Below are 17,697 nucleotides of genomic sequence, written 5' to 3'. Positions count from 1 at the left end.
TTGGTAAGGTAAAACTGAAGCCTGCTTCACCTGCCTGTGAAAGTAGGAAGTGCAGGCCATGGTCAGAAACAAATAGTTTTTTGCTACTCCAAGAATTCTTGCAACTATGTAATGAACTTTTATTAAAAATATAAATTTAAGAAACAACTGATTAGTGCAGGGGTCCAAGTACCAGTCTTCCTGCTTGTTCTAATTCAGCTGCTACAGATGATGGTGGATTTTGGGGACAGCTCTTCTCACTTTGATCATAAAATCTTCAGTACAGGGAGTCTGTCTTTACTGACACTTTTTTGGGGGGGGTGCTGACAATACAAGAGCTGTATGTACAAAGTATTACATCAGTACTAAATGTGGTCAATTACTTGTAAAAGCTTTCAAAGAACAATACATTATGAAAAAATATCTTTATTTAAAACTTTTGAAAGCTCGTATTTTGTAATATAATAGAAACAATCTTCTTAGTACCAAGTACTGAAATTTGAGAACAGCAGGAGGATTTGAACACCAGTTCATGTATTAAAGACTTCCAGAAGCAGAACACACAACAACAGATTTTGTTTTAGCAGTTTCTTTTAATGGTGTCACACAGGAGACTTTTATTCCTGCATCTTTTCAATGGTTTCTTCCTTGTATTTGCCTTTCTCCTTGCCAACCTGGCGAGATTTCGCTTTACGTTCCAAGATCTTCTTGCGATCTTTGTCCAGTTTTAGCCTCGTGATCACCACCTAGAAGACAAGACGAGATGTATTTACGTACCTGCAATCTGGCAGAAAAGTGCCAATGCAATGGAACATGTGACAAGAGCAATGGTGAACCCACTGGCTCCTCTCATGCAATGCATCCAAACTTCATTTTCCAGGGTTACCACCTACATATTTTAGCCCAGATACTGATGTCCACGCACATTTCAAACATCAAGCTACACAGGATTCTAGAATAATTAGTGTTCAGAAACTGACAATGCCTTTGTGCTGGAATAAACTGTATTTTAATTTTAAACTGGTTTTGCCATAGCTGCAGCCAGGATTTTTCTTGGTGCTGAAGTGGCTGCAATCCAAAATGTCCAACCACTGTAGGAATGAAACTAGAAAAAAAAAACAAAAAACAAAGCTCCACTATACCAGAGGTCATATCAACACAGTGGTTTTTCAGTTAAAAAGAGAGAGCATGCACCCTTCCTTTCCTTTAAGATCCATCACTAAACCTGCTCCACTGCATTGAGATTTCTCCAATAAAGAATGTTACCTGATAAAACCAATCAAACTAACAAACTGTATCAAAGTGGGATGCAGCACAGAATTCTGATCCAGGGGCCACTTCACAATCTATATAATCAGCTGCAGTTCTGAGAATGTGTAATAACTTTCCGAGAAAGCTTCCGTCACTATTAAAAGTACCAAAATAAGGTTAAGGTAAAGGATTCACAATACTGATTTCTCCTTTGCCAAGTGCCAAAGTATTCCCCCAAACTGGGTACCCAATGGCTGTTAAAATGCTACTGATATAGCAAAAGGAAGTGCAGCCCCATGCACTTATTTAACACACAGACTATTTTCAAAATATAAATTTTACGCTGACCCATTACAAGATTCTTGCTGATAACAGCAAGTGACATTCCAGTTACCATTTTACTGGTCTTCTTCCTTGAGCTAAGATTCACCAGCCCTTGCATACACTGCCAAAAGACACATGGCTGCTGTCAAAGAGCTATAGTTTAGCCAGGCACTTAAGACTCATTAACCTGGGGATACAGTAATGATTACTTGACGAGACTAATTTTTTTCTAGCTTGCCAAAATTATTTCATAGTAAGAGTGACTCCAGCTTCCAGCCTACCTGCACTATTTTCCTTCCCTCCACAATTAGCAGGGAATTAAAATGCCTGGGTATTACAGGAAGGAGTGCTATAAAAGCCATGAGGAAAATCTGTGAAGCCAAAAAGGTGAGCTACTGAGATGCGGTCTGTTTCTCCTAGCATGCAACACATTGACACTTGCTTAAAAAAAAAATTCAAGAATCTAGACCTTACAACTGCATAACAGATCTACGGTAAAGTTGTATAATTCTAGCCTGTTTCATTCTGTTCCTGCTAACTCTGAAAGCATAAAATGTAGCATAACTGAAATATGAAGGAAACCTCCTGCTTGACACCCATGCAGAAAGCTGCCCAGTTATTCTACTGCAAGGTCACAGCACAATTAGAAAGTCCTTCCCCACCCCCCTTCCGTGTTTACAGCTGACACTTTATGGAAAAAAAGAGCAGTCCCAGGGCTGGCTCAAACTGGATTGAACCTCCACAGAAATTCACTCTTCCTCCTACTTTAAGTGCTAGGCACTTTTTTGACCTCGTCTTCTCTGAACAAGAGCAAATGCTTAAAATATTTACATTTAATAAAATATTCCACCATATGCATCCCTCCCACAACTAGGGAAAAATTACAGAACCAATGTGACAGACGTTAGTCACAATGCTTGATATAGCTCTGAAAGATACACAGACACTGTGCTAATGAGTACAAATTAAGAACTTATACACTGCAATAGATATAATACCTCTACAGCAGGTGCTGTTGAGGTACATGCAATTCCCGTCATAATACTACCTAAATTCAGGCAACATTATTGGACAAGTCTGTGTGTTCATTCAGAAATGACCTTGTTCTCTCTATTGTACATGAAGCCTGGTAGGAGGGCTTTTTGCAACCTGCTGGAGCTGGGTTTCACTCACCAACTTCAGTACACCTGCCTGGGCAATGTGGTCCAGGCAAAAACAAATCTTGTTATATCCCATTCAAACTAGATTCTGGCCTGTTCTGTTATTCCCTACCTTTTTATTTTATACATAATAAACTAAATAAGCATTTGCTTTGTCTTCACTGACATCTTTATAAACCCTGCTAGGTTGAAGCCAGATTTAGCCAGTGGTTTTTAGTCTGCATTATTCATTTGAGGGAGTGTCTATTTAGACATTTCTCACGTGTAACATCACCAGTAGCAGATCAGTCCACTTTGTAAGAATGAACCACTGCAGAGATGTTCCCACAAAATCTTAGCTTCAGCAATGATATTTTAAAGAAATACATGACTAATGTTTTGCTCTACCTTTCACTACAGCCAAACTCTTCTAAAGGCCTTTTTCTACTTTACTAAGAGCCTGCAGTTCACCTTAGGCAACTTCTCTAAAATCATATCACACACAACAGAAAACAGTCTAGGACAGGGGCAGGAAACGTTTTTGGCCAGAGTGCTGTAACAACTGCAATGTCTACCTTGTAAGGTGTCAGAGTGCCAGCATGCCAGAAAAACAAAACCAGGAGGTGGGGGGGAGGTATACATGGCACGATGCACTGCATGCTAATATAGTTAATCATAAAGATTGCTTTTTTTTTCTTTTTTACAGTAAATAACGGTTTTTCTAATAAATAAATAACACATCATATACTACTTTTGTTGTTGTGTATTCTTTTTTGTTAAGCATGTTGTGATGAGAGAGAAAAAAGAGGGAAAGAAAGAAAAGAGAAAGATGAGAGAAAAAAGGAGAAAGAAAAAAGAAAAGGAAAAAGGAAAGACAAAAAGGGGGAGAGCAAAAATAGAAAAGATGACAAAAGAGAAGAGAAAGAAAAAAAAGAAAAAAGGGGAGAGAAAGACGAGAAAGAAAGAAGTGAAAAGAAAAACGAGGAGAGAGAGAAAGGGAGGGCAAAAAAATAATAGAAAGAAAAAAAAACAGAAAAAGGAGACAAAAAGAGGGGAGAGGAAAAAAGAACAGAAAGAGAGAAGAGAAGAAAAGAAAGAAAAAGGAGAGAAAAAAGAAAAGGAGAGAAGAGAAGATAGAGAAAGAAAGGAGAGAAAAAAGGAAAAAAAAGAGGGCATGTTCCTCACCAGCCACATCTCCTGTCACTATCGACTGTGGCTCGTGCCCACTGGTCCAAGGCAGTATCTGGTGGAGGGAGACAGTTACACCAACAGCAGCCACTATGACCAAGGTGCTCAAGCCTCCCTGACAGTTCCAGAGGTGGGCGAGCCCAGGGCTGGGAGGAGGGATCCAGCTGGGGCTTGGCACACAGATGTCCTGTCCTATCTGGGCAAGGGCAGCACCGGAATGCCGAGGCTGGGCACTCGGGGTAGAGTCCAGGCTGGCTAGCGGAAAGGGAATGGGGAGAAGCAGAAGCAGGGGGAGATATGGGCAGGTCAGCTCAGCCAGGCCCTTGAGAAGGTGGCAGTTAGTTAGAGGAAAGAGGGGGCTGGGTGGGAGGCAGGAGGTTTCCCGGGGCTCCGCAGACTTGGGTTGCAATGGTTGGGGGCACCCAGCAGCACTCAAGCTGTGGCCTGTCCCGTGCAGCTCTGCAGGGATAGGCTGCAATCCCCCTGCCCATGAAGGGACGCCAATCTTGCGTGGCTCCCAGCTCCAGGCTCAGCTTCCCTGCATGCTGGGCACAGTGAGAGTGGGCCGGAGCCACCCCCAGTGTAAGGGCCCAGCCACAGGAGCCCCTCAGGCCCTGGGAACAGCTGCCGTTGGGCAATGCTTGGAGCTGAGCTGGCCAGGAGCCTCCAGTATAGTGGCCCTCTGCAGCACCTGCCCAGACCCTGGCCCCTGGAGGGAAGCTGCAGGTGGGCGAAGCCAGGGCCTGGTCAGGCGATGCAGAGGGCCGCAATGCTGGAGGCTCCCAGCAGGTGGGCAAGTCCTGGCCCATCTCAGGCAGATGGACATCCTGTCCCACCACAGTGGGATCGGGCTCACGTCCAGGCAGTGCAAAAAGAAGTAAGTGTGCGGAGAGGTGCGGCAGGCTGCCTGGCCCAGCCAGGACCTCAACGCAGCAGCTAGAGTGGGGCCAGGCAGGAAGTGGGGGCTGCCCCAGGGCTCTGAGAGCTCAGGCCACAGCAGACAGAGGCACCCAGTCTGGCTTGTACAGCTTCACAGGGATGGGCCGCAGCTGCCCTGACCATGAGGGAACGCTGCCTGACAGAGCCAAGACACTGGGCTTGGAAGGCTCCTGGGTCAGCCTCCCTGTGTGCCAGGCAAAGCAGCATAGTGGCCCAGTATAGCGGACTAGAGCCACCTCTGGTAAGGAGGCCTGGCCACAGGAGCCCCCTGAACCCTGGGAACAGTTGCCAGGGGCAGCACTCAGGGCTGAGTCAGCTATGAGCCTCTGGCACAGCAGCCTACCCTAGCACCTGGTTGGGCCCCAGCCCCCTGCAGCTCCCCTCCAGGGGCTGGGGGGCACAGCCTGGGGACAGGGTCAGCAGAATGCAGACAGCGTCCCTGGCTGTGTTTTTCTGCCGTGACACTGGGACCTGTGGCTGCTCCACAGAGGCTGGAGCAGCCACTTAAATATATATTTTTAAAACAATTTCCTCTTGCATCTCCTGGCATACCAAGAAAAACATCTGTGTGCCACTAACTGGCACGCGTGGCCTAGGAGTTGTAGCTCTTAGTTCCCTGCTTTGACCATGCTAATATGTCCTTCCTGCTCAGTTATGCTGAAGCTGTTACTTCTCAGGCCATTCTCCATGCTAGGAGAGCATTCTACCTCAGCAGGCTGCACCTGTTTCCTTTCAGAGTCCCCCGTGGGCATTTCAGTTCCTCTGCTTTATGCACCATACCTTGCTAGGGTGGATTCCCACATGAACAGTTGTGCCGTTGGCCTTCTCACGCTGTACACGTTCTATGTAGATGACGTACTTTTTTCTGTATACCTGGACTACTTTTCCGATCTGCTGACCTTTGTAATGTCCCCGGACAACCTGAAAAATAACAGAAGGATTATTAAAATTTTATAGATTCCACTACTGGAAATAGCACCTTCCTGAAAATCATGATCTTAACCACGTGCATGATTCAAAACTGCCCAGGTTGAAATCCCAGTTCTGCTCCTTGCATGTGTACACTACAATAACATCTTGCAGTCAAACTCCAGACAACATAATGTTCAGCAAGGCACAAAAATGGTAGGAAATTGCATCTTTACTGCAAGTGCAGTACCAAAAAAGAAAGGTTAAGTGTCTGATGATTTAAACTGAAGGAAAAGCAGCTCCTTCAATGTAAGTTTGTCTCACATGAAGCTTCCAATACAGGGCACCTATACACGAGCAGCGAGGCTGCTCCAACATACTGTAATTACAATTAATTGAGTCTGCTGTAGCATGATAATTGCTGCATGCCAGCAGTCTTCCACCATCTCCTGCATCAGCATCCCCATGCTTAAGTGGCAGTGGGGGCACTTCAAATGAACTTTACATAAAGTGTCCCCGCTGTCATTTTTAAGTATGGGAATGCTGATAAACAAGGCACTCTGGGCACTTTAATTAGAGCAGCTCTTGGGGCTGCTCCCTCCCCACCCCAAAACACGTGTACAGGCAGTCCTCAACTTAAGACTTTTCGATTTACAACGAACAGCACCTACAACCTTTTCAAACCTACACCACGTTTCAAGGTTCTGACATGGGTTTCAACTTTACAATGCTCAATACAGCTGCGTCCAGCTGGTAAGTCTGTTGTGGTGGAAGGGGAGGGAAGAGGTATGGGGAGGAGGCAGATCAATACCCCCACAGGGAAGGAGGGATTGGGGTAGGGGCTGGATAGGGACTGGGGCAATCACTGCTCAGCCAGGTTGTGGGGGGCATGGAACAAAAGCACAGCTTGTTCAGGGGCCATGGGGGCAGCTCTTGCCGCTGATCCAGGAGTTGCTTATTAGGTAGCTCCCACTGCTTGTTGGGGGTGCGGAGGGGAGCCAAGTGCCCCTGAATCTGCACAGGGCAGGCAAGACCAGGGCTGCACCACGCTCCGGCACTGGGAGGGGAGACTATGCCCTGCCAGCACTCACCCAGCTGGGACGGCACCTCTTTGCTGCCTCTGGATAAGCCGCATGCAGCAGCGGAGGCCACCCCGTCCGCCCTGTGCCTCCCAGGCAAGCTGCAGCTCCATCCCATACCTGCCTTGACTGGTCCCACTTTACTACTACATGAAAACAAAATAGTTACAAGGCTCTAACACTACATGAGGGCAAAACAGGCATTTACCTGGACTTCATCATCCTTTCGGATGGGCATAGAGCGGACATTGTATTTTTGCCGCAGTTCCTTGGAAAGGGGAGAAGACATTATCTTCCTGCGAATGTGAGAAGGCGCATTGAAGTGCCGCTTGCGGTTCTTGCTGCGATCCGAAGTCACAAAAGGATTGAACTTCATTTTGACTACACAAACAAACACAATGCAAGTGTAAAGGCTTCTATACATAATAGTCTGATAGTGTTCAAGTTGGCCTACATCTAACGCAAAAAGGCCCACAATCTCAAAAGGTCCCTTTAACTGTTTTCTTTAAATTTCCACCTAAAAATCTGCAATGTGCAATCCTAACTCTAGCAGTTTCTCAACTAATGCAAAGAAAACATTCTGCCCAAGAAACCAGGTAGAGAATAATTTCTCAGGTAGTCTATAGCACTACTGAAGAATATGGTTTAAGGTTCAAAACTCACTGTACACCTAAGACAGTAAAGTATGATAATGACAATTATCATTAAGTACAGTTATAATTAGACAGTGTATCCAAAGTTAAACAATACAATGTAGAGACTTTTACTAAAAAGCAAACTAAGTTGAACAGAATAACAGATTTGCTAACTCAGCTCTGTCCATGGGCTTTTAGAATAATACTTTTAACACCCTAAATTATTAGTGTTATAACATCAGTGCTTCTCAACTATTTTATTCTCAAGGCTAATACCTGTGAAGCAGCCTTATGAAACCGTGAGCCTTGCTATTTGCTTGCTTTTCTGACTAGAAAAAAATAACAGGTGTAATTCTTCCCTTACAGAGACAGACTGTGCCAGGGCAGCGCTTTAATGCTGGGGGTTCATAAACTGTACAGGGCTGGAAGGGACCTTGCAAGATCATTGAGTCCAGCACCCGGCACTAGGCACTAAAGTCAACTGGTCAGGTGACACCAGTAAGGTGACCATTCAGTTTTCTCTTGGAGATTTCCAAGGTAGGTGATTGCACCACCTCTGGAGGGAGCTTATTCCACAGTCTGGACACCCAACCGTGAAGAAGTTCCTATGAGAAGCCCCTGGGTTGAACATGGGGATCATGCTTGCACACCGACTAGGGCTCCCATGAAGGGCCTTGGGAGGATCTCCAAGCCCCCCGGGGTGCCACGGGAATCGCTCTGTAAGGCACCGGGATCCGGGGCGACAACCAGCCAACCGCTCCTCGGCCAAACGCAACTCTGCAGGATCTCGGGCTACTCCAGATACCGGGAGCGGCCCGAGGCCTCTGCAAGGCGGGAGCGAGTCCGAAGACGGGACGCCAAGGGTGGGAGCGACCAAAGCGCCGGATCGCAGGGCCGGGTTATTTGCAGCCCGCCCCGGGCCCCACTCGCTCCCGGCGGTGCCGCACCCCAATCCCGTTCCCATTGTGGCGCCGCCAGGCCCGCCGCCCGGCCCCCACCACGGCGCCAGGCGCCGCCCGGGGCCCCCGCAGAGAGGATGGCGGCGGATGGAACCTACCCCGCCCGCGGCGCCCTTACCCCGTTGCAGGCTCCGCTATGGCCGCCCGGAAAAAGGAGCAGACGCGGCTTCCGCCGGCCCATGTGAACGCCGAGCTCTCGCGAGACTTCGCCAACAGGAAGCGCCCACGTTTGACTGAGCAGTAAAACAGATAACGCCGCCTGGCGGGTGCCAGAGCCACTTGCAGCTGGGGTGCCGGGACCAGGACAGGCAAGGTCCTTTGTGTTGATGTGACATCTTTTATTAGACAAACTAAACAGTGGGAAAGATTCTTCTTTCCAGGCTTTTGGGCACAACCACCCTTCTTCAGGACGAGGGAAAATCTCTACGTGCATAGGGAGTAAAGCCCCGCTGCCTGAAGAAGGGTGGTTGTGCCCAAAAGCTTGCAAAGAAGAATCTTTCCAACTGTTTAGGTTGGTCTAATAAAAGATGTCACACCTACACAAAAACCCTTGTCTGCCTATGCCCGTAAACCAACACGGCTACAACCAACAGCCCTAGGGCAAAGTTTCATCATACACAGGGCTCCTCTAGCTGGGATTCCTGTACCCTGGGAGGGATGGGGAGACTCAAAGGAAGAGAAACAGCACAAGGGAAAATTTAAGTACAGGAAAATGGAGGAAGAATGGGAGAAAAGAAACAGACAGTCCAACAACATACAGGTTGTTGGTGGAGAGGTTACCGAGTGGTAGTAGCAGCCAAGCCTCTTACCTTTTTATATCCTCAGCATAGAATGACAAGGGTGCAGCACCACAGAGCACAGGGGAAGTGTGAGAGCACTACAGCTCTGGAGCAAAGTTGTGGGAACACTCCTGGGGACTGGCCAGCACAGCACAAAAATAAAGACAGTTTTCTGGCCTCTTGCCTCCACCACAATCAAGAAGCAGAAAGCTATTTGCCCCAGCAGAATGAAGCAAGTAAGGGACTGCTCCAGGTTCTCCATTTCTTCCTGCTTTTGCTGAGTTTAACTCCTCCCAAGTTTTTTGTTTGTTTTTAAAGAAAATTAGAAGCAATATTTTCATCAACACTCCCATGATTTCCCCTGTTTCCTTAACACTGCACAGACACAGTTGGGCCATAGACATGTTCAGTAAATCCAGTTTCAGATTTTTCTGAAGTCGAGTACTTCTGATGAATCCTGATACAAATACTCTCAATATCAAGGGAAATATTACAAGGGTAATAAAGATTTGTCAGGTGGGGGAAATCCTCAAATGAGTAGTACTACACACTGTAGCTATTCTGGCGCACACAAAAAGGATAGGCAACATTTGTTCTAAACTGATGGCTTGCAATACTTAGATTTCTTCTGCAGTACTTTCAATTTTCTTTAAAGGAGTTCATACACAGCTCTGTCCTTCTAGGGAAACTAGGTTTAACCACAGGCTTGAGATCAATTGCCAGTTGGCAGGTTCTGGCCCTTTTTCAGTGTACTGTACACAGTGCAAGACACTTGGCTGTTAATAAACAAAATCGAAAGTTAATAGAAATGTTGTAACTTGGGAAATGCAGATGAGTAGTATTTACATCATTCTATTTCTCACATTCCCCTTCCCTTCATTCTGATGAACTGTCTCATTCGGCCAACCCAGAGGGTTCTAGTGCTCATGAGCTGGTATTACTAGGCATTCAGACAAAAGGTTGGGGGGGGGGGGTTGGAACTGGTGGGTCTGTTTCTGTTCTTTTAACAGCAAGGTGCACAACACAGAAAAGAAACATGGAAAGTTCTGAGTACAACCTGTAAGGTGCTAAGCACTCATCTCCCATTGTGGGGGTTGGGTGCGTTAAGACCACTCACTGTTTTCTAGGATCAAATCCTGTCTTCTGCCCCAGAAACAAATCAGTGTCAACTGAAATTCATGAAAACTGTATGTTTCAACTTTCCATCCAGGTCAATGCAACTACAATTTTTGTACTGTGAGATCTGTGATAGCTTGTTAAAATGAACACAAACTATTTGCAAATTAAAAGCCCACAAAAAAGACTTCATCTCGCAAAGCTTGTGGAACAAGAAGCCGCTGGAAATGGTTCTCTTTATAATTATATCCAAAAAGAGTACAGTTCTTTTAATAAGATTGCAGAGAAATGCTCAGAAATAAGGAACTGCTGGAATCCAGGTTGTCTACACAATCTTCTCAAGACCCCCTGCTATCTAGCATATGTAATTAAATGACACTATCATAATACATGATTACACATATACCTGCTATATTTCCCCACATGGCCCCTTGCCTCACTTACTGACATTTTATCTGAAGTTTACAAAAGAGAGAGTGGGTGGCAGGAATCAGAGGCATAAAAATGGTAATTTTCAAACTGAACTGTAAAACAGCTCTGTAATGGAAGTGTTCTGTAACCTTAACTGTTTAAGATACATCTAGAGTGCTTCTGCAGCACACTTGAGAGCACCAATAGGGCAAAACATACACACACACACACGCACAAATGAAGACAAGAGTATCATATTCAAGTTGATTCTGTAAATGAAAAAAAATGTATAAAATCTACCCATACATCAACAGATACAGAAGTTACAAGATCAAGTTTACATCTAAAACAATAGCAATCAGTCCATAAGAACAGGGACATATTCAAATGCTGTCAGTTTACAGAAGTTACTACAGGGCAAAAAATATATATATTTTTAAATAAAATAAAAACCAGCAGCTATCTTCCCTACCTCAAAAGCAATGACATGATTTCAACAGACAAATATTTGGGATGCTGAAATGTTTCTGGAATCAATACTTAATATTCAAGATCCATTTATGTAGGATTTGGATAAGTCCAAGGCCAAAGATAAGACAATCAAACCCCCCCGTAGAATTGATAAAACTTGATAGTAACCTTAGGGCTTATTGTTCATGATTTGCATCGATTCAAGAACACTTAAAATGTGTCCCCTCAGGTTGTATAATTTACAAAACATGCAAAGATCATTACATTGAAGGCATGTGCAGCAGCCTATGGAAAATGAGCCTATAGGTTTCAGTTTAATTCCTTGCAGACTGATGTCCACAACACATAGAAACTGCATCTGGCAGTAATCTCCCCTCATGCCTCATTTTGCTGGAGGTCTCAGAGGTCAAGTCTTGAATGGATGAGCATGAATCTTCCCTTGTACACACAACCACTGGCAGGAACCAGTCTGTGGGGAAAAGGCTGCCCTGCAACCACCTGTGCTGTACCTGCTGTGCGGGCAAACAGAGGGTGTCAGTAACAGTCAGTCTAGGAATGACGTGCTAAACAGTTTTTAAAAACGGGGAATTCAGGCACCTCAAGCCCCTACAAGACATGCTCCCTGTGCTCTGCAGATGTGTACCATACACATGAGAACGCACACAGAGCAAGGCCAGAAGCTGGCATGTCCGAGCAAGCATGGGTGATCACTCCAAATTCAATCAAGTTGCAGGCTAGACAGATGGATACGCCATGTTTAAAAAAAAAAAAAAGGCAGGAGAAAGGGTACAAGCTAATGCTACAAAACTATCCCCCTTCAAAACAAAGGCCACATAAAAGTGTTATTCAGTTTGGTTTTTACTTCATGCCACCTGTAAACACAAGACTGGATATTCAGTTTATGAGGAAAAACGAAAACATTTTTCATTCAGGGTACATGAGAGGCCCAATCCCTCCCCCAGCCACCCAGCGTTACCACCAGGGGAAGGTCTGTCATACTTGTCGTTTCACTAGAGGGGGCAAACACCCACAGAGAAGAGCTTTTGAAATAAGCCAAAAAACCACTTGCCAAAGTCACTTCTGCCCTTTGCTACTAAGATTCACTGTGGAAACTATCAACGGATACACCCAATTTTTTGGCACAAGAGGTGGAATTTCTTCCAAATATATAATTTAGCTTCATTAAAAAGCAATAGTGTTCTCATGCAATTCTGACAGAATTAAAGAGCTCTTTTCTGCCCCCTACTAAGTCACACACTGCCTCAGGAACCTCCTAGACACTAAAACTGTCATCATACTATAGGATCCAGAGAAGTTATTTTGTTAATGCCAAAGGTTATATTATGAATTTTTTTTGGGACAAGGGGTGGAAATCCAAGCCCAGCTGATGACTTTTGGAACTTTAACACAGGGGATTAATTATGTGCTGTAAAGGTCTTGACTGAACAACTTGACTAAAGAAAAAAAATATCATTTTAAATCAATCAAATAGAAGAGAGAAAACAAAAAACAGGTAGTGGTAGGTTTCTCATTCTTTACTCCTGCCCCTTGGAGACTTGGGTAAAAATGTCATTGCTACTGCATTTTCCCTAGCTGGATCTTCTTCCAGGCTTCAGAAGCTGTGAAGATGCAGGAATCGAGGATCCCAGCCACAGTAAATGTTCCTCCAATGATGGCACAAATCTGAAATGTACACAGAGAGAAATTGTTAACAAAAAAAATTACACAGCTCAGGAAAAAAAGATAAGTTGTTGCAGTTGCTGCTGGGATACGTTTAAGAAACACTACTCTGCCCCCAAAATGCTGCAGTGCTAAACAGATGTTTAAATGCCAATGCATAGGGATCAGTTCTGGTGAAAAGGAATGAAACAACTTTCACTATGGTGTGAGCCTATTCTTCCCAAAAGCCCACTCAAAGATAAGATCACCAAGTTAAAGTGTCATTCACACAGCATAGATTTTTATAAGAGTCCCATCTCCATCTCCAGCAATGCAAAAAACAAATGGATTTTCTATTGGAATATTTCACTTGAACATGTAACATCTGCTTTTCCTAATTCTCTTATTTTCTTGGATAAAGAGACCAGCCCCTTCCAGCTCCTGGTTTATGCATAATATGGGAGAGAAACTCTACTTAAATAGCCTTCTTCAATCCAGTAACTATATAAGTGATTAGGCCAAAGAGCCATCAGAGCTCTGACACAGAGAGGTCAATCATTTCTTTTGAAGTGTCATCTGCTATTCAGGGGAGCTCCAAATTGTGCCCTCATCATTCCCTAGTGCAGTTCTCATCTCCCCCTCCCTGCTTTCCCTTCTGTGGAAGGTGGTCACATACCACACCAGGAAGAAACAAAATTATGCAGTGGAATCCCAATTTCTATCATACATCCTAACAAACCACAGATCATCCCAAACCCTACGTGAAGACCCTTCCTTCCCCCCTTTCATATTTCAACCACTACTGTAGAATCCACAAATATCTGAAGGAGATGCACACCAAGGAAAGACACCAGTTTTAAAGGGTTAAAATGGGGAAGTAGTCACTACAGTCCATGAGTAGGGGACCTACTTAAATGGTAGTTTTGCAATTTTTGTGGAAACCATGAAAAACCACAATCTCTATAATTGCTGGGGAAAATGGTATTGGCCACAATTTCCCAGGAAATCAACCCCCAAAATCCCAACTTAATACAAATAAATTGCTGACTCCCCAGTGATCCTTGCTGCTGCTCTGGCCTGGCCTTGCAGCCCGCCTGAGAAGTGCAGGATGGCAGGGTAGCACAAAGCCAAAATGACCACAAAAATCAATTCTTTGGCTGCAACTAAGCTGCAAAAACTGCTCTCTCTCACTGAAGATTAGGTAGGTTCCACTCCCCACCCATGAGACTCAAAGCTGTGGAGCAGCTTCCCAAGGCAGTGGTAAAAACTTCAACATGTGACAAGGTGGTCTTGACACAATGCTACATAGTGTACCACAGGAGACAAAGTTGAATTGGCCCCTAAGAGATGAGAAAGGGCTTACTAAATCACAAATCCTAATTTCCAGGATTCAATACCACAGGTACCAGTCTCCTTAGACAACCAGCATAGCCTCCTAGACACTCCCTCTAGTTTTGTAGTGGTACAAGATCTGTTGCATCTTTCATTGACCGAAACAGCCTCCGCCAAAAACACTTCTCTGCTCCATTACGGCTCTTAAATCTTCCCTCCCTCACCTTTAGCTACCTTTAAGCCTTTTAAACTTTGTCACACTGCAATGCATTTCCACATCTGCCTTCTATCACTGATAGCATATCTTGGCTGCCTTCCCTGATTTAACACAGGACAGCACTTTGCAATGCAGAGGAGACAAAAGGCACTCAAAGCAGAGTGCATCATTTAGCTTATTGTGGATGTAGACTAACAAGGTAGAACTGGCAGAAACACCTTGTAGTTAAGTTTGGCTAACACTTTCCTTTACAAGAGCCCATTTTCATTTCCTAGTAACACTGACAAACTAACTGTTTGGGGGATGATTACCATGCTTAATTATTCAGCTATAATTATTTAAACTTCAGCAAAAACAGTTCAGCTATTTCCAGGAATAAAGTCAGGGAAAATGTGTTGTCCAATGTTATAAAACTTCTTACATCCATTTCATTTTATTCACTGAATGTCCAGGCTTTGAAAGAAAGAAAGGCCTGAAGTTTGCCAGAGGAGCTGCTCTGGAGTTGCAAGATTGCTTTTCAGCATGCCACAAAAATCCATTTAAATTTAGGTCAAGGGTAAACCTGTGTACAAGTTCAGTAGCTGTTTGTTAATGCCCAAGAGCAAATGCATCTGAACAGCCCCTTCTGCACTGGGACAGTTCCATCTCCACAGAGCTCTGTGGCAACAGCACTGAACATGCTTCATGCATACAAACTCACCTTCATCCAGGGCTAACCAGATCCCTCCCAATGACTGCTCTTCTCGGCTGTCTGGGGTCATTGTAGTGCCAAGCAAGAGCATAGTGACTGCCCCTCCTGTCCTGTCAATGCTCTTGCTACTGGTGCCCAGGTAGTATGGTCAAGAAGGAGTCTCTTAACTGAGGAGGGGCAAGGAGCAAAGCGAAGGCAAGAGCAGATGAGAAAGGTGACGAGTCTGGGGAGGACAGGGGACCTGGTAGGGGATGGGGCAGGATAATTTTACTGTTAAAGAACACTTTAAAGTCTGGAATAACATCTAAGATTCTTAAGTCAACAACCCCCTTCCATAAATACATGTGAAATCTATTGGCAAAATAAGTGCATCACATCCCTTTAGCGGCAAATCTATATACCACTAGCAGGCTGTTATCCTCCATCAATTATTATATCAGCTCAAAGGAGTAGAAGTCCTGGTGCGGACTTAAAGGTTGTGATGATGACCAAAGAAAGTGAGTAGATCAGCTTGGTTCTACACAATAAGTTCCATCTTTTCCTGTTACTTAAACATACACATGCCCACATGTACACCTTGGAAATTATGTGAAAAGAACAATGTTTAAAGGATATTTAGGTTTCACATTTGCACAAGTCTGAAAATACCAGAATTAAAGTTGCTCCCACAATTTTAATTCCTTTTCCCCCTGCTTATGAATTCTGGTACAGTCTTTGGTTACACAATCACATACTATTTTTCCCCCCAGGACTTCAATCTCATTCAGCATACAAGCTGGATTGCGCTCTGGGACTGTGTAGTGAAGGAGGCTGTTAGAAGCTCCTGCCTTTTTGTTACAGAAGTGAGAAAGTGTGGGGTGCATAATGTAGGGAGTTGTGGAAAAGAAAAATGTCCTTTAGGACTGGGGAAGTTTAATGTCAGCCTGGAGAAACTGATTCTTCTCCCTGCCCCTGCCACAAGATTCTAATGTGATGCTGGGTGAGTCAGCATCACATTAGATGCTGTTGGCCACTAATTGTGTGTTTCTCATTTCCCAAGTGCACAGCCCAAGAGACTGCTTTGTAGAAGTGACCAACACTGAAAAACAGAGCTAACAGGCAGCAGGAACTGTTCTTTCAGCATTTTTAAGGCACTTCATACCCCACATATTCCGCAAAGTCAGGTGCTAGAAGTCTTATTATCTTGAGCACCCGAAATTAGTAGGCACAAGTTTGGTCTCAATCTCTTTGCTTCAGTTCCATTATCTGTAAAACAGGGATCACACAAACCATGCCATAAAGGGATTTTGTGATGGTAAATTCATTAATATTTTTAAAGCATTGACAGCCATGATGATTATTGCTATAAGACATCCATGGGGAAAAGAATCAATCATTCAGTATTTAGTGTAGGGTTTAAATGGGATGGCAGTAAGCAAGCTAAATAGGGATATAAAGAAATAAGCAGCAGCTGCTTATTCAGTTTGCACTGTCCATTCTATGCACAAAGTGAGGCAGGACTTGCATGGAAAAAATAGCATGCAGATAAAAAGACTTTACCACAATGCACCTACACCAGGGCCAGATTCAGGCTGTAGAAGTCCCTTATACTTCTACCACTTCCTTACCCATGGTACTTTAACTTGATCTTCCTTTAATATAACCTTAAATTTAGAGCATAGCTGAAAAGGGTAAGCTGGACTGCTTGGCACGGCTGCTTAAGAAGAGGGAGGATTTTGATGACTGCAATGTCAAGAGATGCATAGGGAATAAAACAAGTGACAAGGTTATTTAAACCCATAGGACAAAGGATCAGTCATAGCGAAGTTATGTGCACTATGTTTATGGAACAACACAACCCCTGCATAGACCTACTGCATCATATCCAGTTTGGCACAGAACAAATCTCACTGGCACAACATGCAGATGAAAACCCAACAGAAAAACAGTGTTGGTTAACTGGGCTAGAGGGTTAGCAACAGTAACAAACGAAAGAGCTCATTAATGATGAACAAAGGCAGAAGAAACTGCTAATTTATAAAAGTATTTATAACGACGATATTTGTATCTCATGAGCTCAGCGCAATGACGAGATACTTCACTGATGCCAGGATTGGGTGAACGTATTTTTTGCAGCACAGCTGGCATCCAGGAGGATGAAAGCCTTCCAAACCGGAACCTCAGCCTGAGGCTTAGTTTATATTTTTAGGGAGCAAGTACAGCCTCCACCCCCTGCTCCCCCCCGCCCTGGCATGACGCAGAATGACTTTTCAGGGAAAGTGACGGCAGAGGAGCCGAGTTATTTTGGTCCACAGTGGATCAGCTGACAGGTGATTTTACACCACAAAAAAAAAACAAAACCACTTTTAGAGTTTGCATCAAATGGTAGGAAAATCTGACTTCAGTGTAGCAGTGAGGGAGGGAAAAAAGCAAAGAAAAATATATATTCATCTGTATAGCTCTGTACAGCCGAGTGTTTATGACTCACACACACCTGGCATTCGCCTGGACTCTGCTTCCCAGCACGCACACACTATTCAAGTTTGCTGCAAACACGCACACAGGGTCTGTCTCTAGGTCAATACAGAAGCTGCCCTGTGACATTTACTTATCACTCCATCACTGGGATTCTGGTATATA

General features: G+C 44.4%; 2 protein-coding genes across 3 annotated transcripts in view; both read right to left on the bottom strand.

Annotated features, from left to right (window-relative positions):
- Positions 1-552: 552 nt before the first annotated feature.
- RPL26L1 (ribosomal protein L26 like 1) lies at positions 553-8,622 on the bottom strand. Its single transcript, XM_019534958.1, has 4 exons — positions 8,521-8,622; positions 7,017-7,189; positions 5,601-5,741; positions 553-725 (listed from the first exon to the last, which is right to left on the bottom strand). The coding sequence occupies exons 2-4, from the start codon at positions 7,182-7,184 to the stop codon at positions 597-599; spliced, it is 438 nt and encodes a 145-aa protein (XP_019390503.1). The 5' UTR covers positions 7,185-7,189; positions 8,521-8,622; the 3' UTR covers positions 553-596.
- Positions 8,623-10,946: 2,324 nt separating this feature from the next.
- The window catches only part of ERGIC1 (endoplasmic reticulum-golgi intermediate compartment 1), a 92,302-nt gene continuing 85,551 nt past the window's right edge, over positions 10,947-17,697 (bottom strand). For both annotated transcript variants that reach the window (XM_019534956.1, XM_019534957.1), the window contains one exon: positions 10,947-12,862. In XM_019534956.1, the coding sequence (XP_019390501.1) occupies positions 12,755-12,862 (108 nt within the window). In that variant the 3' untranslated portion in view covers positions 10,947-12,754. The remainder of the gene's footprint in view (positions 12,863-17,697) is intronic.

Source organism: Crocodylus porosus, unplaced genomic scaffold (assembly GCF_001723895.1).
Source record: "Crocodylus porosus isolate Cpor-Errol unplaced genomic scaffold, CroPor_comp1, whole genome shotgun sequence".
Classification (NCBI taxonomy): domain Eukaryota; kingdom Metazoa; phylum Chordata; order Crocodylia; family Crocodylidae; genus Crocodylus; species Crocodylus porosus.
This window is presented reverse-complemented; position numbering and strand designations above follow the sequence as displayed.